General features: G+C 37.8%; 1 protein-coding gene across 5 annotated transcripts in view; it reads right to left on the minus strand.

Annotated features, from left to right (window-relative positions):
* The window catches only part of KANSL1 (KAT8 regulatory NSL complex subunit 1), a 180,763-nt gene that overhangs the window by 53,072 nt on the left and 101,198 nt on the right, over positions 1 to 26,493 (minus strand). For all 5 annotated transcript variants that reach the window (XM_019818040.3, XM_045044286.1, XM_045044287.1 and 2 more), the window contains one exon: positions 620 to 761. In XM_019818040.3, the coding sequence (XP_019673599.1) occupies positions 620 to 761 (142 nt within the window). The remainder of the gene's footprint in view (positions 1 to 619; positions 762 to 26,493) is intronic.

Consider the following 26,493-nt stretch of genomic DNA (forward strand, 5'->3'; position numbering starts at 1 on the left):
CGGATGGCTTTTCCATGCACATTTATCCCTCAGTCAAACCCAAACTGAGTAAGGGACTTTTTTCTAAGTTGATTTTTAAGAAGAAAAACTACCACACTGTCACTATCAAAGAGAAAAGTTCTATGGTAAGAATCAGGACTCTGCAGATAGGAGGACACAAAAAACCAAAATCCCAAACACCAATGTCTAATTTCCCTGGAACAATCTTTCACAAAAAACCCTATTTTTCCTCAAGAAAACAAGGGAAGCTTAGTGGTAAAACAGAAGTGCATCAAAGTAAAAAACCAAGATGAAATCCTAGGTTATCATCGCTTTTCCATAAATATAACAAATATGAGTTACATCAATGGCTTACATTATATAGTGTCTTTTTCTTATGTTTCCTATTAGCCCAAATATAGGAACTGTTTTGTTCTAAACACATGTTCAATTTAACATTAACTAACAGTGTTGTCTGCGCTATACTAAACAACATCAGGCCCTTAAACAAATTAAACCACTACAGCAGATCACATTAAACCATGCTCTTTGACACAGCTAAGAGTTATTGAGGGATGGGAAAAAAGGGATAATGGTAGTTTTTAACTGGTCTGAAAAAGACCAGACATTTATCTCTTACCTTATTAGCACGTATCTGCTTATAAATATCTGTTTGCTGCCGAATTCGATATTCCAAGTCAGAAACATGAGCCTGAAGCCAGTTCCAGCGGCTGACAATAGCTGCTCGGTCTGCAGCCCATCTCCACTCTGACCTGCGCCTCCTAAAAGGAAAGAAACTGAGTGAAATCCAAAAGTAGCAGTAAGATTTACAGCAAATGGGACAGGGAGGGTTTTAACATCTAAAGGCCCATATACCAACTGACTCTAGTACCAAGAAAAACCAAGACTCTGTGTGTGTGTGTGTGTGTGTGTGTGTGTGTGTGTGTGTGTGTGTGTGTGTGTCAGAGGACACACATAGAGGGCACTTCACATATAGATATTTCCCAAATTAACTAGTTGCAACTGTCTTCTAGTATCCTGATCCTGCATAAATTTCAGAGAAGAGAGAGAAATATTCTCAGGAGATTTCTCAGGAGACAGCGAAGTATTTTCTACTTTAACATAAGACATATAAACAATAAAGATTATCTACACAGCAAATCCAAAAGACACCGCATATTATTAAAGCTAAGAATTCTTAGAATGTAACAATTAAAACTGTTCAGATCATGATACAAAAACTTGAAGTGCTGCTATGTGCCGACATGTAGAAAATACTCATTTTTTTTAAAAACCACTATTCACAACACCAACAAATGCTAATGCCATACACAAAAGATCTTTAGAATAGTAAAAGAATTTAATGGAATACTGTTTATTTTTATTATTATTGTATCTATCAACATGACTAAATCTCAACAATATGGAATGGAAAAACTGTAAGAAAACTAAAAAAGAATAAACATAAAATAAGAACTGTTGCCAATACATAAACAGTAAGTATAAAAACATGCATAGAACTGACACTCAACAATTGAGGATTAAGGTCCTGAGAAGGGGAGTGGAGAAGTCAGATTTTAGTTTGACCTATAATGTAATAATTGATTCTTCTTTAAAAACAGGGGTGCCTCAGTCAGTTAAGTGTCTGACTTTGGTTCAGGTCATGATCTCACGGTTTGTGGGTTCGAGCCCCACATTGGGCTTTGTGCTGGTAGCATAGAGCCTGGAGCCTGCTTTGGATTCTGTGTCTCTCTCTCTGCACCGCCCCCCCCCCAAACATTAAAAAAAATTAAAAAATAAAAAAGTCAAGGGGTACCCGTACCTGGGTGGCTCAGTTGGTTAAGTGTCCAACTCTTGATTTCTGCTCAGGTCATTATCTCACGGTGGTGAGATTGAGCCCCACAATGGCCTCTGTGCTGGGCATGGAACCTGCTTGGGATTCTCTCTCTTTCTTTCTCTCTCTCTCTCTCTCTCTCTCTCTCTCTCTCTCTCTCTCGTCTTCCAGCCCCCAAATAAATAAACATTTAAAATAATAATAAAATAAAAACAAAAGTCTGGGACACCTGACTGGCTCACTTGGAAGAGCATGCCATTCTTGATCTTGGTGTCATGAGTTCAAGCCCCATATTGGATGTAGAGATTACTTTAAGAAATAAAAAACTTAAAAAACACAATAAAAATAAAAACAAAAAGTCTGATAGAAATGACAACATTTTAACATTCCTTAAATATTAAAGCAGGTATATGGCACCTGGTATATTCTGTAATCAAAATATGTAATAATCCTCCACAAAATTCTTTTTCAACAAAGCAGCAGTCACTGACCATAGCCCCACCTCCAGTCAGGATATACATCCTCATTACTAAAAATTTTAAGTGGCTATTAAGTGAACTTTCACAAAGTCTACTAATGGGGTAAAAAACCAGCATAATGTCAATAATAAAAGAGAATACATCTAACCGTGGTAGGGTTAGAAATGAGTTCTTTTATTTATTATTATTATTATTTTTTAATGTCTATTTCTTTCTGAGAGAGAGAGCGAGCACACAGGGGAGGGACAGAGGAAGAAAGGGACAGAGGATCTGAAGCAGGCTCTGTGTTGACAGCAGTCTGATGCGGGGCTCGAACTCACAAACCACGAGATCATGACCTGAGCCGAAGTCAGATGCTTAACCAACTGAGCCACCTAGGTGTCCCAGAAACGAGTTCTTAATTACACCATTATAATTAAGACCAAGGACAGCAATGGTATTTTACTAACTTCTATTTTATATGGTCCAAAATAAGCCACTCAGGCCAATCACTGTCATAAAGTATTATCCAATTATTTCTCTTTCAGAAAGAAGGTATTTTATAGTCCTAATATTGACAGAATCAGTATATGATGTAAAGATACTTTTTTAAAAAGTATAATTATCTGGATTAATGTTGGCTGCAGGTCTAGTTCTAGCTCAAGTTCAGGAAAGAACCTCAAGAGGTAAAGTATAACCACTTGAGGATCATTCCTGAACTATAAAAATGTCCTCCCTTTTCTAAGAGGCAAGGCTAGTTAACCTGCAGAGCCACTTTCGAACTCTCCTCTACAAGGTTCACCCCCTTCCTATCTGGCAAAATCTCTTGGTTTTACAAATCATTCATTCCTGAAGCTACCACAGCACCAAATGCCCATGTACCATATCACCACTGGGCTACTCCAAAAACCTCCTCAGCTACTACTCCTAATGTAAGTCATACACTACTTTTCCTAAATAAACTCCCCTCAAACCTCATTTCTTCCATCACTCTTATGTGTAAGGAACCGTACAGTTCTTGTGGCTTCTTTTCAAATCTTAAGCTTTCAAGAAAACAAAGTATAAGGGGAGTCAAATATTGTAAAAGACAGCAATTCAAAGACAAAAAGTGATTAATAAAACTAACACAACACCCATTTAATGCCAGTTTATTCACAAATTTATTTTAACTGACAGTGGCTAGCCAAAACAAAACCCTAATGTTGAAAGTTAAAGCAAAAGAAAGAATGACTTCTTGGCAAATTTACAGCACTTCCTCCTTAGTCACTCTTGGTGGACAAAGAATCCTGGCAGTCTCTCCCAATGATCCTGAACTTAGCTCATAACGCTTCTCATGACAGTGTTCCAGGACACCAAGCACTCTAAATTGGCAGAAAAGATGAAACCTATTTGTTATCTCTGAATTTAGATACATCTTAACCAAAAGATTTCTTTTTTTTTTTTTTCTTTCTTGTCTGATGTCAAGGTGGGGCGGGGAGGAGAGATAATAAACCCAAACACTTTTAAATCTATTTGAAAGCCTGAGAATATAAAAGGAAAAGAAAATTACTTAAAACATTTCAGTTCATAAGAACTTTGATGAGTAAGTACTATTTTTCTTTGATATTAAGGAATAGCCCTTCTAAATTTTCCTAAGGTCAAAACTAACAAGCCTGCTATATAGGTATTTTCCTAAATATCAATAATAAACTGAGTCTCCTAGTAAGATTTTTTGGAAATTGGCTAATAAATTAAAGATAGGCAGCATTAAGGGAATACTGAAATTCCCAAATTATGAACAGGTTTCATTCTACAAATACACTTGTCATATGACAGTTTAGAACTGGAAGGGATTTTCAATAGGAAGTTGTCACAGTATTATAACATAATTAATGAAAAATGGAAAACCTTATCCCAAATGTCCAAAAAGTATCTTGTGTTTAAAATACCAGCAATAGGGGAGCCTGGGTGGCTCAATTGGTTAAGCTTCCGACTTCGGCTCAGGTCATGATCTCGCGGTCTGTGAGTTCAAGCCCCGCGTCGGGCTCTTTGCTGACAGCTCAGAGCCTGGAGCCTGCTTCTGATTCTGTGTCTCCCTCTATCTGCCCCTTCCCCACTCATGCTCTGTCTCTCTCTCAAAAATAAATAAACTTTAAAAAGAAGAGAAGAGAAGAGAAGAGAAGAGAAGAGAAGAGAAGAGAAGAGAAGAGAAGAGAAGAGAAGAGAAGAGAAAATAAATAAAATAAAATAAAATAAAATAAAATAAAATAAAATAAAATAAAATAAAATAAAATAAAATAAAATAAAATAAAATAAAATAAAATAAAATAAAATAAAATAAAATACCAGCGATATGGGCAAAAGCTAAACTGTTAGCAAAGGTGAGAGAGGTACACAGTTAACGAGTCAGAGGTAGCTATGAAGACGCTACCACACTCCAGTGATAGAGGAGAACATAAAACATTATTGCAAGAGTAAGATCTTCACATCTTTTTTTTCCCCCCGTTTCAGACACAACATGCCACAGAATCTCAGTTTACCAGGGGTAGAGGTGGATTTCCCAATATTCGAAATGTAAATTTATTACTCTGATAACTTACAGATTAAAAACAAGAGGCATCAATTTAGTATCAGTCATACAAACTTCAAAGAAGAGCACATAACTAAGGTTGCAGAGTGATAATTATTCAATGAACTGGTTTTTACTGCAGTCCTTACAAATGATGAATAGAAAGATATGGATTCCAAAACAGAGGAGTCTTTCAATTCTTTCTTGTTGCTTATTCTGTGCTAACAATTAGTGAAATAATTGTTTTAACTGTGTTATCTGTGCAGGACACTGGAATTTTTTTAATTTAATGTTTATTTATTTAAGCAGGGAGAGCGAGTGGGGGGGGGGGGGAGAGGGGGAGAGAGAGGGAGAGAGAGGGAGAGAGAGAGAGAGAGAGAGAGAATGAATATTCCAAGCAGGCTCCATGCTCAGCAGAGCCTGATATGGGGCTTGATCCAAAAACTGTGAGATCACAACCTGAGCCTATATCAAGAGTTGGACGCTCAACCAACTGAGCCACCCAGGTGCCCCCTAAAATGCCTCCCAATCTATTATTCTGCTGTGTGCTTTACTCCAGTTTATATAAAAATATCTGTCTGTAAATACCAGGCTACTATCTGAGTGGGAATTCATTTTAACTCATATTTTGCCACTTGCTTTTATAAGCATTTTATGGTAAATTTACTTTGTCACCATGTGCTGTATAAAAAAATCTATTAAAATTTTACACTCTGGATTGATTTTTGGTTACATAAATGCAGGAAGATACAGTGCCAATATTTCCTTTGGTAATACCACATGAATAATATATTTAATGTTGCCAGCTATGTACCAGTATTTATTTGTATAAAACTATACATGCTGTATAGATTTCTTTTTTAGCTATGTGAATTTATACTTTAATGGTTCTTTTTAGTGGGTTAGAAGAATATTACCACATATCCAGAATTTAGGATGTTTAATAGGATCCAAGAGTATAGAATATTTATGGTACTTACTTGAACAAAAAGTCATTTCCTCTAAAAAAGCTCTTTTATTTATAAACACTTTGAAACTACACAATGAGAAAGCACTTGAAAATTTAGGGTTCAGCTTACATGTTGGCCAATATGGAAAACGAAAAAGTGAGTTTTGTTTTTAATTTTTAAAAAATCATCTTGAATGGTGATTTTAATGGAAATGTTTCATTAGAAGAGGAGAAACAGATCAACACAGGGACTTTTATGTAAGGAGGCTTAACCTCTCTTAAATGTGACAACCAAGCTCCTCCTATTTTTACTACAAATTAGGAATTATACATTGAATCCTCATAAGTTATCACTGAAAAAAACCTCTCCCATTGCACCAGAAGAGGTAATGATCTGAATCAACTCAGAGGTGGTTACTAACTTTGCTTTAAAAAAAAAAAAAAAAAAAAAAAAAAATTAAGGAATGCAATTTCAGCTAACAGAGACAAGTTAAGAATTTGCAATACTATGCCCCTTACCATACCCGCTGCTAACTTACTGTCAATGAGTTCGACAAAAGAGGTTACTAATATAACAACTCTTTCTATTTGATAAACCCTATCTTCAATGCCTACAGCACTGCCACAGACAGCAGAGCAACAGCAGTGGTAGATACCTCCTTTTTCTCAAAAATAAACTAAAGCAAAAGCTGGCTTATCTAAAAGTAACACTAAAGCTAGGCACTGAATCATATCATACTTGACTTAGTACAGTCTTAAATGAAATCACTTCTTTCTAGACAAAGACGGAAAATGTGTAAATCCAGTAGAACAATGCTGGTGGGTGATACTTTTCCCTGATCCAGAATTAAAAATTTTTTTTTCATTAAATAATCATGAACATGCTAGAAAGACCTGTAATCCCATCTTTGATTCTATTTCATTTCTATTTCCAGTTCTCTCACCTATATAAAAAAAAGTTCTAGTACCAAATTATAAGTAAAAATGACTGCCCACAGCAAGCCACATAGTACTATGTTCAAAAACTGGCACCTAAATTATTTCATAGAGTTATGTGCTATTTCCAAGAATGCAAGAAAATCTAAGACACCTAGATTCTGAATCTCCAGGTTCTTTAAATGACTTATAAAACGAATAAAGTAAAATTCAGATTATCACTGAACACACAGAATATACAGTTGCTAGATTCACAGTATCCAGGGCAAGAGTCAGGATCACAAGAATAGAAAATCTTGACATTATTGAGAGCCATATTTTAAAAATGTATATACAATGATTCACTACCTAGTTCAAAAGCAGTATGAAACCAACAGGGGAAAGAGCAGAAACACAGGTTAAAAGCAAGTTCTCACTTTTATTTACTTTATGTGAACCTAAACATGAAAACTGGCCTCTGGAAATAACTGCAACATCTGCCTCACAGGAATGTGGCATTCATAAAATGATAAAATCCTAACTGCAAAGTACAATGTGTGTATTAGAAAAGATTAAATAAACATAACTTTGAATTTCAACTCTGTCTCGTAAAAGATACAAAAGAAGGGAAAAGAGAAATAAGGAAATCTCAAAGAGGCAGACAAATATAGGAAATAGAGGTTTTCAGTTGGCAGAATTCTGAATTTGAGTGTTTGGCTTCAGAGTCATCCAAAGGAAGCTCCACTCTACACAGCAAAACTAAAGTGCAGTTTCCCTTGAATAACAACACGGAGTTAGGGATGCCAAAACTTAACTAACTAACTAACTAACTAACTGCCTTCTAATGACCGGAAGCCTCACCGATAACAACAGTCAATTAATAGATATTTTGCATGTTATGTGTATTATATACTGTATTCTTCCAATGAAGCTAGAGACAATATTAAGAAAACCATAAGGAAGAGAAAATACATTTATAGTACTGTATTCATAGAAAAAAAATCCACGTACAGTGGACCCTCCCAGTTCAAACACATGTTGTTTCAAGATTCAACTGTAGTTCATTAGAACAGACCACTGTATTCAGCGACAACTTCAATGACATTAGCCTCTGCCCAAATATACAGAGATGGAGGAAATAAAGTACAGAGGGAGGGGGGCAGTCTACCATCAAATATCTTTCATGTTTTAGCTGTAAAATAAAAAAACTTAGAGGAGAATGGGCTAAGAAACGGTTTGTATCTGTCATTCTAACTGGTTATTACAGTTTTCTAGAGAGGTTTGTGGTAGTAATAGGAAATAAATGTACCAGACCAATTCTAAACTGCCAATTCATCCTGATGAAGACTCTGGGGGTTGAACACTTACACTTGACCCTTTTGTCCTACGGCCTAAACCAGATTACCTCTGAAACCGAAAGGAGATTTGTGTATTTTGGCGAATTATTTCAGCCAAACTATCAACGATCACAAACTCTTCCTCCTCCTCCCAATGCCATTCGATAAATATTTAAGCACCTATTCTTTACTGCCAGGGATTGTACTAGGTGCTGGGGATACAGTAATAACAAACAAGAACTGCGGCTCATTAAGCTTAGAGTTTAATGGGCAAGACAATATTAATAAACAGATAATCATGCAAAATGTTAAGAGATTATAACTATGACATCAGATCTAGAAGACGTCTCTGTGTTATAAACATTTAACCTAAGCTCCAAAGAATAAATCAGGACTTGGACAGGCAAACTTACTGTGGACGAAAGGTCTCAGGGGTGGTGAGGGGAATGTGGGGAGGTGTAGAAGATACTGGGGGCTGTGGTGTGTCTTAACAAGAAACAACATGTATACAAGATTGTGCAGCTGGAGCTTAGACAGTGAACAAGGGGAAGAATGCACTGGAGTTGTTGACACTGGTTATGGGTAGATGGGGCCAGATCCACAAAACTCTGTAATCTATGTCAATTTTATGAAACAGTATTAAGCAGTCTTGGTCTTGTCCTATGTTCTTACATTTATCTTGGACTCTTTTTAAATGAAAAATTTCAAACACAAGCTAATGGATAATGAATTCCCACATAACCATCAACTAACTTCAAGAATTATTAACTTTTCGCCAATCCTATCTCATCTATAACATTTATCCCTCATCTCCATTAATTCTCAAGTAATCCCCACTATCAGATCATTACACCTGTGTATATCTCCACATGTAGCTCTAAAAGGTAAATTCACTTAAAATATAGTATACTATATACTACACTATATATACATACACACATAATACCGTACCATGTATCATATATTTGTAGTATAATATGCTATAAACTTTCATAATTTGAAAAACAGGAACTCCTTAATGTCAAATATCCTGTACTGTCTCAATTGGTTTGTCCAAATCAAAGACAAGTAAGATCCACACTGCATTTGGTTAATGCATCTCAAATTTGGAACAGATTTCTTCTTTTTCTCCTTGCAATTTATTTGTAGAAAAAACAGAACTATCTGTCCTTTTAAGGGACAAAAAGTGGATTTTACTGATTGTTATCCTTGTCACAAAGCCCACACTTTTGAACTTTATAAACTCAATCTTTAAACTACTTTAAGTTTGTTATTTAGTGTTTATTTAGTACAGATCAAATTATTGGTGCTTTCGAACATTTCATTTTTACATGTTTAAGACTGAGGTGTGCTAAAACACACCCAACCTTTAGAGATTTAAGTACTCCAAACTCTTCTCAATGCCCATTTCTCAGGCTTTTTATTAATCATGGTAACATACACATAATATATAATTCTGCCATGCACAGTAAAAACAAAAAATGTAACAATTCTTCAGCAGAGCCCCTAGCAGCACTCAGATCAATCTGTTTGTCACATTCAATTAAGTCTCCAACCTGATAATATCCAGGTGCATCTTTTATGCCTAAAACTCACCTTCCTCTGGGGACGTCTTTCCTGGCAAACTTTAGCTTGGAATTGATTACTTTGTATTCTTCAAGCTTAGTGTGACCCTCTTCTTTTGTTATTTATGTGTTCTATATTTCCAAGTCATGTCATGAAGACCTTGATCGGCCTTCAACTAGATTATCCGTGCCTCTTTATCGGCACTACCTACCATGTGGTTTTAACTGTAGATCAATTTTCAATGATTATCTGTCTGCATACATGTAGTTTACAAATAAGAACTTCCAGGAAATCTAAAACATATGAGACTTATTCAGGCAATGGCTTGTCCTGCTTCATTTTCAAACTGTAAAAAACAAAACAAAACAAAACAAAACAAAACCCACAAAAAACCTCACCTAACTGAAGCTTGAAAGACCCAGAATGCCTTTGACACACTGAAGTATTCCAATGGAGAAAGAGCATGACAAAGAAGGATGGAAGTGGCTTATAGTTCCTCTTGGCTGGCTGTAGGACTAGACAGAATCTGAGCGTGAAGATTCAAGAACAAAACACTGGCCTAGTTACGGTGTCTTTTTCAGAGAATGGGACTCTGTTATGTTTCAAGAATAAAGCAAAATGACAAAGTTAATACTGAAAGACTCTCAGTTATTCAAAAACTGCTACCCCAGAGTGGCTACTCCAGAGTGAACCAATCAATTTTCTGTCTACTTTTCTGCCTATGGAGTCTACTGTTTTAGAGTGGATTCCATTTTAGAACCTTTCAAAAATCAAACTGAGGTTAGAATATTCCTAAACAGTTAAATAAACCCACTTGTTCAAGAGCCCATAAATTAAAGTATTAAGAGTAGCTATTTTTTTGATCTAGCTCACTCACCTAAGCAGGAGACTGACAAGGAGCATATCTTACAACTTAAAAGTACTTATTGTAAGCAGCAGGGGACTTAGAAACTTCTCATAAACATCACAATAAAGACTGAAAGGGAAACAATCCTATCTTCAGCATTTCCCAACACCCCAGCCCTGGGAGTTAAAGTGGAGGATGACAGGCACTTCTTATTCCATGGGGGACAGTTTGCTTCTGATTATCTCTAAAACAATGAAAATCTATGGATTCAGCCTCACAGAGTAACTATATAATAACAGAACTCCTATAGGGAAATGTTTTTAATCCTCACTTTAATAACAAAATAGAGCTTGTTAGAAAGAATATAGTGTATGGAGTTAGTAAATGCTAAATTCCAAATCCTGGCCCTACCATTTAGCTAGCTAGCTATAATCACTGAGCCAGGTATGGAAATATGAAAGAGCCAACATTCCTATCAATGCTCAATGTCCAGGAATGATGTTCCAACTTCAGTGTGTATAAGAACTATCGGAGAGTTAAAATGAGTCCCAGGGACTTGCATGAAAAGAAGCCTCTTGGATAGTTCTCAGGCAAGAAATGTGCAAGACCATACTTTCAGAAACATAACTCAGAGCTACTGAGGTTCAGAAATGAAAGGATTCGTCTTAAAGAACATGAAGTTGAATCAAAAATCAATTTGTTAGTTAACTTAACAGTTCTTAAAATAGAAGAACTTCTGGTCCAGGAGAGATGGTGTGGACTCTTCTTCCAGCACATCCCTGCAAAAAACACAGCTAGAAGCCCTGGAAATAACCCAAGAGGCAACCAAATTTTCGAAAAGCTCTGAAAAGTGGAAAAAGGAAGAGGAACTGGTTAGGGACTTCAAGACTAGAACAAGAGTGTGACATCGCATCTAAAAACTCCCATTTAATCAAAGGTAACCCTGGCCTAGAATTTCCTAACTTCTGGCCTAGCAACAAAAGTGGCCCAGAAAGGCTCATCACTCTGGATGGAATAGGAATACCATCCCCACCCCCAACCGTATCAGGCAAGCTCTGCAGCAACAGAAAAGGGGAAGGATCAGGAGGTCAGCAAACAATACGAGGCCAGGGGAAAACATTATTACACTTCTCTCTTTACTTTTTACAACAAAGACTCATTATGTCTAATCTCTCTCCTCCCATTCTCTCTTAAATCCAAGTTTTCACCCCCACTAACTGCACTGAAACTGCTATTCAAGGTCACCAATGACCTCCACTGTCCTAAATCCAATTCTCGGTCCTTATCACCCAAACTATCAGCAGCATCTAACACAGGTGATCACTCATCAAAATATTTTCTTCATTTGTCTTTCAAGACATCATATTAACCTGATTTTTCTCCTGCCTTTTTCAATTCTTTTTAAGACTCCAACTGCCCACAACTCTAAACCTTTCTACACTCACTTCCTAGGGGATCTTATCAAATATCATAGCTTTAAGTATTGTCTACATTTCTAACTCTCAAATTCTTACCGCTAGCCAGGACTGCTCCCCTGAATTCCAGATTCCTGTATACACCTGCCAACTCAACATCAGCACCTGAATGTCTAAGAAGCATCTCAATCTTACTATTCAAAACTGATACTCCTTCTTCCCCATCCTTTATACCTTTCCAAACATGCTTCAATTGGATTGATGTGTCTAGGTGAAAAACCTTGGTGTTATCCTTGACTTCAAACCCCTTACCCCGTCTTATCTCTCTCACAGACACCTCCTCCTTCCCCCAACACACACACATCCAGTCCATCAGCAAATTTTACTGCAACTATCTTCAAAATATATCCAGTATTCGCCAATACTTTTTTGTCACCTCACCATCACTACTTTGGTCCAAACAGCCTAGATTATTGCCAATTGGTCTGGCTCTCATCCTTGACCAAATTCATCTATTCAGTGTTAATATAGCAGCCAGAGCATTGTTGTACAAAAGGTAAGTTAGAAGACGCCACTCCTCTCCCCAAAATCAATTCTTGTTGCTTCCCATCTGTCAAAATGACCAAAGACCAAAAACCAAAACCACTAAAAACTCCCAAGTCCTTACAATGACCTGTATGGCCCCAAATGGTCATGCACCACCTACTACCACCCCTCCCTGCTAGCTCACTGGCGTCATCTCCTACTCTCCTGGCTCATTCCACGTAGTCACTGCTTTTACTACTGTTCACTGAACTTGCCAGGTTAGCTATCAACCACAGGGCCTTTTAATTGCCATCCCCCCCCTTTTAATTGCTACCCCCCAGCAAACATCCTCACTTTCTTCAGGTCTTTTCCTCACAAGTCACTTCCATGAAGACTTTCCTTTATTGCCCTATCTTAAAACTGCAAGTGTTCACCCTTCCCCAAACACGTAATTCTCTCTCCTTTTCATCCCTCCTCCCGTAAAATATTTTCATTATCTATCTTACTTATTTGTTTCCCCCCACTAGAACCCCTTCTGGAAGAGTAGGGACTTTTGTTTACTAGCACATCCCTGGTGTCCTGAACAATGCCTGGCACGGAGCTGGTAGTCCAATACGTGTAGAAAGGAAGGAGGAAAACAGGAAGGTAAAGACGGGAGGAGACAGGTTAGAACTGTGGTCCTAACTTTTCCTTATGATACATAAAAACCAAAGTAATCCTTGAGTGAAGCTAACCTACTTTCTCATTTGGTGCCAACTGACCTCCACAGCCTGGGACATAACTCTGTCCTCTCCTGACCGAAATGGGTGACAAAGTATCACAAAATGAAAACTGCCAGCGAGGTATCTGACCCATATTAACACCAACAGTACACCACTTGAATGGATGCTTACTGAGGGGATTATAAATCTTCTAGATGCTTTTACAAGGAAGACCAACTTCTCACATTTCAGTTCCCACACTCTTTCAAACTGTTTCCTAACGAGTTAGCATCATGAACTGTAGGACATACATAAAATATTCTAAGTTTCCTTCATTTTGAACATTCTTCCATATGACTTGAAAATTATTTTGTCAGGTTCTTCTTTACCACATAGTATATAAATCTACTCCCTGCCCACCCCACCCCACCTTCAAACCCTGAAGAATTAATCTTTAATGACCTAGTCAGCCCTCAGAGATCAAACCAACTTGCAGTAAAGAATGATTAAAGGCACATGGGGTGCCTGGGTCGCTCAGTCGATTAAGCATCCAACTTCAGCTTAGGTCATGATCTTGCGGTTCATGGGTTCGAGCCCGGCGTCAAGGCTCTGTGCTGACAGCTCAGAACAGGAAGCCTGCTTCAGATTCTGTGTCTCCCTCTCTCTCTGCCCCTCCCTGCCCCCTCAAAAATAAATAAAAACATTTAAGAAAAAAAAAGAATGACTGAAGGCACAGAGAAAGACACTTTCACTGTCTTAATAATTGAGAGATATCAGTAAGCAGTATTAATGAGCGCAATGCACGAGCATACAGTAAGTGCTCAAGAAATGGTAGATGCTGCTGCCCTTCCTAAGTTCTGACTACCAGGCCTGGCTGACTGACTAAGCTACCACAAGATGCTCTATGCCCTTCTATCTAATGACAAGCATTTGTTTTTGCAAATGTGTAGTCCTTAAACACACTTGAGAAACAGGAACGTGACACCAAGTATCTTCTGCATATGGAGGACTGGAAGATGATGAGGGAAAGAGATTCACAGACAGATTATCCTGTAGTGGTCCCTCGCTGAAAAAAAAAAAAGTGATGATACACTCACCACCAATTCAGGATCACTGACAAGTAACCACAATAACTGTTCATCTTAACTCATTAAGAACCTGTTCTTGCAATACTCACAAAAACAAAAACAAAATAAACCTAAGCACACAGGAAAAATCTTCTTTGTGCTCCTAGAATAATGGCAATATAGTTATGTTAGAGTCTCTGATTTTCAACTGGTCTGAGAAAAAGCAGTGATCACATAATAAGGAGCTCTTACGGTTTACTTCATTTTACTATTTCTTCTTAAATAACAGAAATTATAAAAATCACAAATATGGTACTTACTATGTACAAAACACTGCATATCACATATATTAATTCATGTAATTTAAAGACTCTCTCAAATGGGTATTATCATCACCCCACTATACAATGAGGAATTTAAGGAAATTAATGCAAAAAGGTGGAAGTAATTTGTCCAAGCTCATACTGCTAAGAATCTGAAGAGCTTCTCACTTGGTTAAGTGTCCAACTTTAGCTCAGGTCATGATCTCCTGGGTTCGTGAGTTTGAGCCCCACATTGGGTTGTCTGCTGTCTGCACAGAGCCCTCTTTGGATCCTCTGTCCCCACCACCTCTCTGCCCCTCCCTCACACTTTCCTTCTCTCTCACTCTCAAAAACAAATAAACTTAAAAAACAAACAAACAAAAAGACTCTGAAGAGCCAGGACACGACTTAGGCACCCAGGCCCAGAGTTCCTATTCTTAACAGCTGGGATAGTATAAACTCAAGAGAGTATCATTGCCAAATTAACTTTTTCAGAAATGAAGTCAAAAAGGGGGAGTGTGCTTAATTCACTAAGAAAAGGCTCTTTAACAAAATTCTTTCCCTTAGTTATAAGACTCATACAGACTCTGTAAGTCTTAAGATTTTGATGAAATTATGATGCCAAGTCTAAATCTAAATCACTCTCTCAAAGTGCCAAAAAATTTAAAACCAAAAGAAACCTCAGAGATTATCTCTAAGCATCTCAATTTTTTAAATGGTCAAAATGAAACCAAAATGGGTCCCAACAGAGTGAGTCAAAAATCAATTTCCTGTCAGTCAAGCTCTTAAAGCAAGTTATCAGAAAAAGATGCTCAGAAGAGTTTGGCATGCCAACATGAGCTTAAAATTACATTCTGGGGGCACCTACGTGGCTCAGTCAGTTAAGCATCTGACTTCGGCTCAGATCATGATCTCACAATTTGTGAGTTTGAGCCCCACATTAGGCTCTGTGCTGACAGCTCAGAGCCTGGAGCCTGCTTTGGATTCTGTGTCTCCCTGCACCACCCCCTCTCTCCCCCCTACCCGCTCACACTCTCTTTTTCAAAAATAAACATTAAAACAAATTTTTTTTTAATTACATTCTGATTTGGGGTGCCTGGATGGCTCAGTCAATTAAGCATCCAACTCTGGCTCAGGTCATGATCTCACGGTTTATGAGTGTGAGCCCCATGTCGGCGTCTGTGCTGACAGCTCGGAGCCTGGAGCCTGCTTCGGATTCTGTGTCTCCCTCTCTCTCTACTTCTCCCCCACTCACGCTCTGTCTCTGTCTCAAAAATATGTTTATTAACATGTTTGTTAACATTTAAAAAACTTACATTCTGATTTTAAAAATTATTTTGGCTTCTTTAACTAATTGGCACTGGTAACTAGGACTCAAATGTCATCTCTTAAAAATTTAACAACCACAAGGGAAGGGAAGCAAAAATAATACAAAAACAGGGAGGGGGACAAAAACAAAACAGACTCTTAAATATGGAGAACAAACAGAGGGTTAATGGAGGGGTTGTGGGAGGGGGGAAGGGCTATATGGGTAAGGAGCATTAAGGAATCTACTCCTGAAATCATTGCTGCACTATATGCTAACTTGGATGTAAATTAAAAAAATAAATATTAAAAAATAAAAAAAATAAGATAAAAATTTAATAATTATTTTACTGACTCAAAAATAAGACTACTTGATCAGTACCACCTTCTCTGACATTTCTATACATATACATTATGTATAAAAATACATAAAATTAAGACGAATGATCTATTCTTAGAAACAAGCAGGAGCCACATGAATAATAGGAAAACACACACTGACCATCCAAACGGCAACATCTATACTGAACTAATAAAGAATTCCACCACTGAAGGAAGTCAAGCCCCCAATCTATTCCATACTTGCATGGCCCTCAAGTCTCCTCAATCGCAAAATTGATCTTTCGGGTCCTTCTAGCTCTAAAATTCTACTTCATCTTTGCTCCTAAGTGTCACATTACAAACAGAAGACTCAACAGTTTGTTCCCAGTTTAAGGCATGTTTGCACGTCCTGCAAACAAGGTGCCTACTAATTAATAACAAACCAAAATAACTGGTGTGTCAAAGTAACCTTTGTCTCTTTAGTTAGCTTTTATGAAGCTACTTATCTTTATCCTAAAGAGTTCCTGCACTAGGAACTATGTATTTATCAAATTTTACTGTTAAGAACCCTGAATCCATTATTAGCTTAAACAGACCTAAGTAACCCATCATCTAAAACTAGAACATCTATCTAAACCAGACTCATTAGTTATCAAAAAAAAAAAAAAAAAAATCTTATTCTTACATATGAATTCTAAAGAAGGAATAAAGATACTAATTTCCTAACTTGCAGAACTAACACTAAGCATGCCACTCTCAAGTTTTCCATAGGAATATTACATTTTTGATAGTTTATAATAATGCTTCCCCAGTTTAGTGATGACCACGTGTTAACATTTATTACAATCTTGTAATCAAGACAAAATGTCTCTAATATACCAATTCAATAATTCTTGATATGAATGCTTAAAAGGAAAAAAGAATGGCGAACCATTTTAAACTAGATAACAAAATGAAAACAATGCCCGGTTAAGTTATTAGACTCTTGACTGACAGCTGACAGCTGACAACTTCGTGAGTAGATAACTAGCTACAGGGAAGAAAAAAAAAAAAATTACATCACTTTGAAGATTCAGTCTGGATAAAGCTTTAGAACAATTTTTCTTTTTTTTTTTTTTAATTTTTTTTTTAACATTTATTTATTTTTGAGACAGAGAGACAGAGCATGAATGGGGGGAGGGCCAGAGAGAGAGGGAGACACAGAATCTGAAGCAGGCTCCAGGCTCTGAGCTGTCAGCACAGAGCCCAACGCGGGGCTCGAACTCATGGACCTTGAGATCGTGACCTGAGCGAAGTCGGACGCTCAACCGACTGAGCCACCCAGGCGCCCCAGAACAATTTTTCTTTTATGGTCTTTCCTTTTAAAATTAGACACGCTCTAAAGATCTGTCCAGATAGAAAGAGGTTGATCTCATTAGAATTTTTTACTAAACATCACAATTAAGTTTGCTCCAACATTTCTTTTTACAATACTTAGCTGGTTTTTTTAATAAGGCAAACAGAATTATTTTAAAGAACAGAAGTTTGCAGTTGCTCTTTCTTCCCTATTGCAAAAGAAGAAAAAGTATAAAGCTGTAGAGAATAGTCAACAGTTCTAGATCAACCCTTCCACCCCAGCCACCAATTATATAGCTCATGAAAGCTAAACAGAAATCCTAGGGAAAATATACATTTTAGAGATGAAGGTGATTTTAGAGGTGTATTACATGATGGCACAGGCATATATAGCTTTTCAGACAACTATATGTGATTTCAAAATAAAGACAAAAACTTCACCAGGACATTACAAATGAGAAAGTTTATTTGTAGGACATTCCCACTCCCACCAAAAAGTATCTTCAAGCAATCCAAATATCTTTAAGGGAACCAACAGATAGGGTAAGCAGAAATGCTATGGCAATTGCCAAACATGCACATACAACTTTTAATGTTTCCCCAGGGATCAACTAGGGTTATCATACAGGATGGCCATAAAATGCTTAAGCTGTTCATAGACACCAGGCAAACGCTATAAAAGTGCTGGAAAGTGGGTTATTCATCAGGCTATCTCCAGTGTGATGCAGCAGGGAAAGAGCCTCCAGGGTTGAAAAGTAGAACAGAAACAGTCTGGTTCACTTCACATTTTCTGATTAGTTTTAGAATTCATATTACTAATTACAGAACCAAAAAAGAAAAGAAAAGAACCCCAGGAACCAAGTCTTTCACAGATAAGACAACTGATCTGCCAAGACTTATGGTAGAAAACTAGACCCAACTTTCAACTGAGAGGAAGGACTTTGTACCACACAAAAATTAAACATTTAGTAATTTAGATTCTGTGAGGAATAGCCCGGTTACACATCTAGTAAGTAGTCCTCCATTATTTATGGCGGATATGTTCCAAGACCTCCAGAGGATGCCTGAAACTTCAGATAGTACTGAGCCCTATATGCACTATGTTTTCCCTGTAAGTATGTATCTATAACAAGGTTTAATTTATAAATCTGGTACAATAAGAGATTAACAACAATAACCAATAATAAAATAGAACAATTACAACCATACACTGTAATAAGTTATGTGAATGTGGTCACCTTCTTTCTCTCAAAATACTGTACTGTACTCACCCTTTTTGCGATGTGAGACGATAAAATGCCTATATGATTAGATGAAATAAAGTAAATGATGCAGCATTAGCCTATTATTGACCTTCTGGTGATATGTCAGGAGTATCAATCTGCTTCCAGACCTCGGGAAGTGAAACTGTGGGTAAGCGGGGGGCTATGGTATTCCTCAAAGGAAATGCTGATAAAGTCGAATAATCCATTAAACTATTAGAATTTTTCCTATTAAGGCACTAAACATTCAAAGTAGTTCAGGAAGATACAGAACTCAATTCACTTTCACTGTGTGACTCCTCTGTTCAGCCTCTATCAGTGACTCCCTTTCACAGTGTAGTATCAACTTTCCCATTAAAGTCTTCATTAACAGTCCTCCAACTTCTATTCTCCAAGAGAGTTCAAAAACTTTTCTAATGGTGAGTACAAGTTCCATCATTTTCTTTCAAGACTTGGTATCCACAAATTTTTTGAAGTTTCTTTATTAGAGTGCGCAAGCAAGGGGGTCGTAGAGAAGAGGGAGAGAGAGAGAGGATCCCAGGCAGGCTCCGCTATGTCAGCGTGGAGCCAGATGAGGGACTTGAACTTGCAAACCATGAGATCCTGACCTGAGCTGAAATCGAGAGTCAAATGCTTAACCAACCGAGCCACCCAAGCACCCACCCTCAGGAATTACTTTATACAGAGAACAAAAACAGGTCTATAAGCCTCTAAAATATTTTTTTAATGGCAAACAATCTCGAGTAATGCTAGAATATTTAAATTACATTTTTAAAACTGTAAACAGGTTTTAAAACATCCAACTTTGAAAAAAAAAAGTACCGTAACAGCTTTAAGAGATAGCTGCAAATTCTTTGACACTTCTTCCATTGAGAGGTAGGGTTCTCTCTCTCCCCCTTGAATGTGAGAGGGCCTATAACTGCTTACCAATAAAAAATGGTGAAAGTGATGCTAGGGGACTTCCCAGGCCAGGTTATAAATGAACAGACTGATTCTGCCCTTGTTTGCTAAAACATAGAGATGCCATGTAAGAAGTCGGATAACCCTGAGGCTGTTATGCAGATGCATTTGGCCAGTGGGTCCCAGCTGAGCAAAGCACTCTAGGCTTCCCTAACAAGGCGTCACACATGAGTGAAGATGCCATCTTGGAAGTGACCCTCTAGCTGACCACCAGTCTTTGAATCTTCTCCAGCTAAGCCCGTGACATCCTGAAACAGAAACAAGCGATTCCAACGATTTCCTGAATTCTGACCCACCGAATCTAAGACAATATGATAAACCTTGCCATTTAGTTTGAAGTGGCTTATTAAGCAGCAAAAATAACAGAAATAGCCATTATCCAATAAAGTTGAACATGGGCACACTTTACCACCCAGTAATCCCAGTAATTCTATATACCTACCAAAAACAAAACCCAAAAACCTTTAGCACACATATACCAGGAAGCTTTTTCAAAATAAGGCACTGAACATTATTTATAAAATAAAATAACTCAAGGGAAAACCCAAACACACACCAAGAGGAGAATGGATAAATTAGGGTATGTTTGCTCAGCGGAGCAATGAAAACGAACTACAAGTTAATGAAATAGCACAGATGAATTTTAGTGACATAATGTTGAAAATCCAAGTCCCATAAGACAACTTACAGTATACTCTCTTTTGTAAAGTTTAAGGCTAAGCAAGAGTAACCTAGAGATCCCTGGAGAAACTTTAAAAGCCGTGTGTACATGTTTTACCACTGCCTTAGATTCTTGTTGGAGGGACAGAAATGCTATTTGTTTTCTTCCTTGTAATTGTTTTAGGCAAACACAGATATATGATGCAACTAAAAAAAGAAAAAAAGGAAAATGATAACTTAGGATTGAAAATGGGGGTGGATCTTACAGATAAGTTCTTGGTATCAGCAGTCACTGAGCTGGGCAGTGGCGTCACAGGTGTATGTTGCTTTTGAAATAAAGCCATACATGGACCAGTAACAGTGTCATGAGCCCAGAGGTCTAAATTAGAAAGAAATAAATACACGGGCACCTGGGTGGCTCTGTTGGTTAAGCGTCTTGACTTCAGCTCAGGTCATGATCTCACAGTCTGTGAGCTCGATCCCTGCGTCCGGCTCTGTGCTGACAGCTCAGAGCCTGGAGCCTGTTTCGGATTCTGTGTCTCCCTCTCTCTTTGCCCCTCCTCACTCATGCTCTCTCGCTCTTTGTCTCTCAAAAAATAAATGATAAAATAAGAAAAAAAGAAACATACACATATACACAGGAGTACATAAAATAGGAGGACATGCTATGATAGACTGGGGGTTAGGGGCAGGAGTATCCACATTACCATTAAGAAAAATGCCTTTTCTAGTTTAAGCCAGCAGATATTGAAATCCAATATACCCTCCACCAATTTCCCTTTAGATACTCATGAAAATAAGAATGTTACAGTTTCACAGAGCAAGAAACTAAGAATGCTGATTAATCTTTGAGTACCCAGAGAAATACCCAATAATCAAAACTTCTGAGAAGCAGCATTAAGGCGAAAAAAAAAAAAAAAAAAAAGTAGGGACACATAAGGAAAGACAGATTTCCATTTTCAACCACTGAATCATATACAAAATCTTCAGTAACCAAAGACAGTACGGGGATCTACTGGCCAATCCCTTCAGCAAACTTCAAAACAAAACAAAACAAAACAAAACAAAACACCCCTCATTTCTGTCCTTCATTAAATTTCAAATAATGAAATGAAAGTTAGACAAAAGCAGGCAGAAAACTGTATTTGATATCCAAAGATGTTCAGCTGACAATGAGAAGATGGCTGAAGCTGATAAAATGATGGGGAAGTGGTACTCACTGTTTCTAGCAAGGAAAGGACCACAGACTGCATTGGGTTATCCAGGAAGCAACACTACTCATAATGGAAAGGCAGTGTGATAAAATCAGACAGAAGATCCTTTCTCAGGCTAGCACATCTGAACACCGTCAATATCAGCAAGTTGGCTGGAGACTCTACTCAGTAACATTTATGAAGCTGGAAATAGCAATTTAAAGCAACCAGGTCAACACTGAGAGGAATCCATTAAGTTGTTTACTTGAAAACACCAGGACCTTTGCAAAGGCCTTTCCTCCTAGGCAATGTCATGGGCTATCTTAAAATCTCAAGAGGAAAAAAAAAAAAAAAAAAAAAAAAAAGAGGTTACAAGAGGTACAAAATAAATGCACCCAACTAAAATTCTTACACCCTTCCAAAACTGTTTTTAATGGTCTTCCCTTCCTTTGTAAGCATGAGCACATGTGCATACACACACACACACACACACACCCTAAAATCAAAATAAAATAGTCTTCCTCCAGGTCCTCAAGCTTAAAAACTTATTCCTCTCTTTCTCTCACAATTTAGTCTACCAGAAACTCTTTTGGTTCTACCTTCAAAATACAGTTAGCCTTTGAACATGGGCATAAGGTGAGCTAACCCTGAGCAGAACACATCCATGTATACCTTGTGACTACCCCAAAACTTAATTACTAATAGCCTACAGTGGACCTGAAACCTTGCCATTAACATAGTCAATTAACACATATTTTGTATCTAATATGTACTGTATACTGTATTCTTACAATAAAGCCAGAAAAAAATGTTAAGAAAAATAAAATACATGTATAGTATTATACTATATTTATTTTTTAAAAATCTGGATATAAGTAGACCTATACAGTTCAAATCCATGTTGTCCCAGGGTCAACTGTACATCTAATCTCAGACCATTCCTGATCACTTCAACCAAGTGATCATCTCCCACCTGGAAATGGCATCAACCTCCTGAGGAGTCCTTCTTTCTCAGACCTACCTGTCACTCCTTTGGCTCAGGTCCTTCCCATGGAACCCAGAGTAAAACAAGCCACAGTTCCTATAAAGTTCCTGGCTAGTTCACATCTCCTCTCATTTTCTGATTTAAACTGATTTGATTTGGAACACCTTTTCTGCAGCTAGCCCAGATATCCTAGACACTCCCTTATTTACTTGAGGTCACCTTATCAAAGAAGCCTTTTTTGACTGACACAAATTAGTAGAGCTGCTGCTGTTACCACTACCCTCCCCCAACCCTGTTTTGTTTTCCACAGTACTCACCACCTGACATATGTGTTTACTGCCTCTGCTCCCCTAGCAAAAGTTCCAAGAGGGCAGGAATTCTTGTATGTTTTATTTACTAATGTAGCTCCACAAGTTTAATAGTCTCCTCATACGTGAGCATTCAATAAATGTTTTAAGTGAATGAATACTGGTGGGTGGAGCTGAGAAAAGGTGTATCCTAAATACATAGTGGTTCCTGTGCATATAACCATGTACATGCTTGAAGACAGCCAAAAATCTTCGGGGGGGGGGGGGTTATGACAGATTTGATCTAATTCCAATTAAAATCCCAGCAAAATTTTTTTTGAGGGAATTTGACAAAGATGGATGGATTTTAGTAGACAAATTTAAAACTTCTGCAATTCAAAAACCATACAAATTAAAAGACAAATAAAAAGCTAGGAAAAACAATTTGCACTTACAAGTCAATTCAAAAAGATATAAGCAAATGATTTCAGATTTGTTTATATGAAAAATATAAACGGCCAAAAAATACAAAGCAAGGGTTAAGCTACATTACTAAATCAAAGCAATTAAAAATTTAAAGGGGGAGGGAGCACCTGAATGGCTCAGTCATCCAACTCTTGATTTTGGCTCTGGCTCTGATCTCATGGTTTATACGTTTGAGTCCCATGGCAGGCTCTGCACTGACAGTGTGGAACCTGCCTGGGATTCCCTCTCTCTCTAAATAAACTTAAAAAAAAAAAAAAAAAAATTAAAAAGTTAAAGGATGCCTTTTTTTCCCTATCAAAATGCAAAGTCTTTAAAAATTTAATCTAATATCTGCTAGGTTTCAGGAAAACATTAGTGACAAAACAGCTGTTCAATTCTGGATAATATAACTCTTACCAAAAACTAAAATTGTCCCTATCCCAAGACCAAAATAAATTTCCTCATCTAGAAATTCAACCTAAGATAATAATCTGTGCTATGAAGCAAGCTTTACTTACAACAATGTTTTTTAAACTCCTACATAAAAGATCACAACTTAGGTCACATCGTTGGAGTTGGTTTTATTAGCCCATAAGGGGATCAAAATTTTTCAGTTTGTTGCCAACACTTTAAAATCTATTACACCCGAAGACAAGATGATGTGCCAATGCTGGGTCTGTAAGTGTCTCAATGACTATTAGCTAAACAGTAGATGGTCCCTTCAGATGTGGCATATGACTCAGTTCAAAATCATCCCCATTCTAAAAATTTGATTCCTTTATATTATCTTACCAGAGTTGGAAACCCTAATAAGTCAAACTTTGAGCCTGCAGGACTCTCTAAACACATACTGTTGGGCCCCACCCCCAGTTTCTGATGTGGGGTTCCAGAATTTACATCTCCAACAAATTCCTAGGTAGTGATAATACTGCTGGTCCAGAGAAAGCACTTTGAGAACCTTAGATTAATGAAGCTTCCTCCTCACCCAAGATAGAGAGGGGCCCAGCCTCTGTGAATTCGGTGAGGGGTGGGGGTTGGTGAGGAGAGGGGGAGAGGCAGCGGCATAGAAAACCTGATGGATAATTTAACAACCACTGCCTATAGCCGTTTTACCATCACTGCAGATACCACAGCACCACCTCCTTCCTTAATTACCAGAGGTGGAAAACCCGTTGCCCCACATCAAATTTAGTAATAATCCTAGATTAAATTCTTAGTCCTATTTTTTAATCCTACATTCTTCCTCATGGGTTTTATCTATTTTCCAAGTTTTAATTACCTCTTCTACACATCATGTATAAAACAATACGGGTTGGGGTGCCTGGGTGGTTCAGTGGGCTGGGCATCCGACTCTTGGTTTCAGCTCAGGTCATGACCTCATGTTTCGTGGGTTTGAGCCCCTGATAGGGCTCTGGACTGTTGGTGCAGAGCCTGCTTCGGATTCATTTATTCTCTCTCTCTTTCTCAATAAATAAAAAACTTAACAAAAAAAATTTGTAAAAATAAAATACTTTACAGCTCCAATATTTTATGACCAACAAAAATGTGTATTACCAGCCCTAATGTTTTCTACTGAATTTGATTTTTCTCCAGCTGGTCACTACATACAGTAGCTACCAATTTGTTGAATGCTTCCTTTGTTCTGGGCATTGCTACGCACTCAATATAAATTTCATCATTTAATCATTATAACAACCCTATTCAACAGTGCCTGCTATCCCCATATTGCAGATGGAGAATATGAGGCACTTCACTTGCCCAAAGAACAAGACAGACGTACATCTGAACCCTGACATTCTGACCCCAGAGCCCTCAGTTATAACCAACCACTGCACTCAACTGCCTTCACCATCTGAAATGCAGCATCAACAACTTCCAACTGTCATCCCAAACAAGCTCTTCCTTTAAATTGGTCAATATTCTCAATTTCCTACTCAGATGTTCAGGTATGAAATCATAAAGTTTTTTTTTTAATTTTTTTTAATGTTTATTTATTTTTGAGAGTGAACGAGACAGAGCACAAGCAGGGGAGGAGCAAAGAGAGAGGGAGACAGAGAATCCGAAACAGGCTCCAGGCTCTGAGCTGTCAGCACAGAGCCCAATGCGGGGTTTCAACTCACAAACCGTGAGATCATGACCTGAGCCAAAGCCAGACGCTCAACCGACTGAGCCACCCAGGTGCCCCTGAAATCATGAAGTTCTTGAAATAATTTAAGTCCCATTACATTTCACACCTGTCCTTTTCCTTTTTAATTCAATTAACCTAAAAGTCCTTTAGTCATTTCTTCCCTTGGTCTCTAAAATAACCAGTCCTTAAAATAACTCTTTCTGCTTCTAGTCCTCCCCCAACCAAGGTTGCAGTACTCCTCAGCCTCTGGGTCAAAGGCCAACTGCAGGGAATTCAACTCAAGGTCTTTACTTATCTCTTGGACTCATTTTTCAATTTCCACACACAGACAAGCCTTCTACTTAAAACACACCAATACAGACAAAGAACTTTCCTTATTTTGGAAGGAGAAGAGACAGGTATTGAGACAGAAAAACTTCAAGGAGAAACCTAAAAAAAAGTATCATTTCTAAGTATAAAACCACAAGCTTTGAAACTAAAACATTCAAACATCAAACCCCTTTTTCATCTACCCATTAACAGATTAAAAAGAATCCTTAAGTATACCTTAAATTTTATACAACGTTATTATATATCAATTACATTTCTATAAAGCTGGGGGGCCGGGAACTACCTTTACTGTTGAGCCATCCCAATATAATAAATACCAACCACGGTAAGCTTCACTCTAACTCTAGGGTCAGGGTGGCCAAAGTTTTAGAGACCGGAACAAACCTCCTGTTTGAAATGAACAAACTCCAAGTTGTTTGTCACAGGAGAATCATGGTTTTAGCTTAAATGAAAGCAACACAATTTCCTCAAGTATATTTATACAAGCCACGTAGTTTCACACAATAGAACAGTCTACCACCATGATTTCTTAAGAGTCATATCTGGCGAGTTAGATACTAGCAACTACTTTTAAAGGTAGTACAATAGGTATATATCTTAAGCAGATAAAATGAGAGAAAGGCATCACTTAAAAAAAATTTTTTTTTGAGACAGAGAGAGACAGAGCCTGAGCAGGGGAGGAGGAGGAGGAGGAGGAGGAGGAGGAGGAGGAGGAGGAGAGAGAGAGAGAGAGAGAGAGAGACAGACAGAATCTGAAGCAGGCACCAGGCTCTGAGCTATCAGCACAGAGCCCGATGCCGGGCTCGAACCCATGGACTG

Source organism: Felis catus, chromosome E1 (assembly GCF_018350175.1).
Source record: "Felis catus isolate Fca126 chromosome E1, F.catus_Fca126_mat1.0, whole genome shotgun sequence".
Classification (NCBI taxonomy): domain Eukaryota; kingdom Metazoa; phylum Chordata; class Mammalia; order Carnivora; family Felidae; genus Felis; species Felis catus.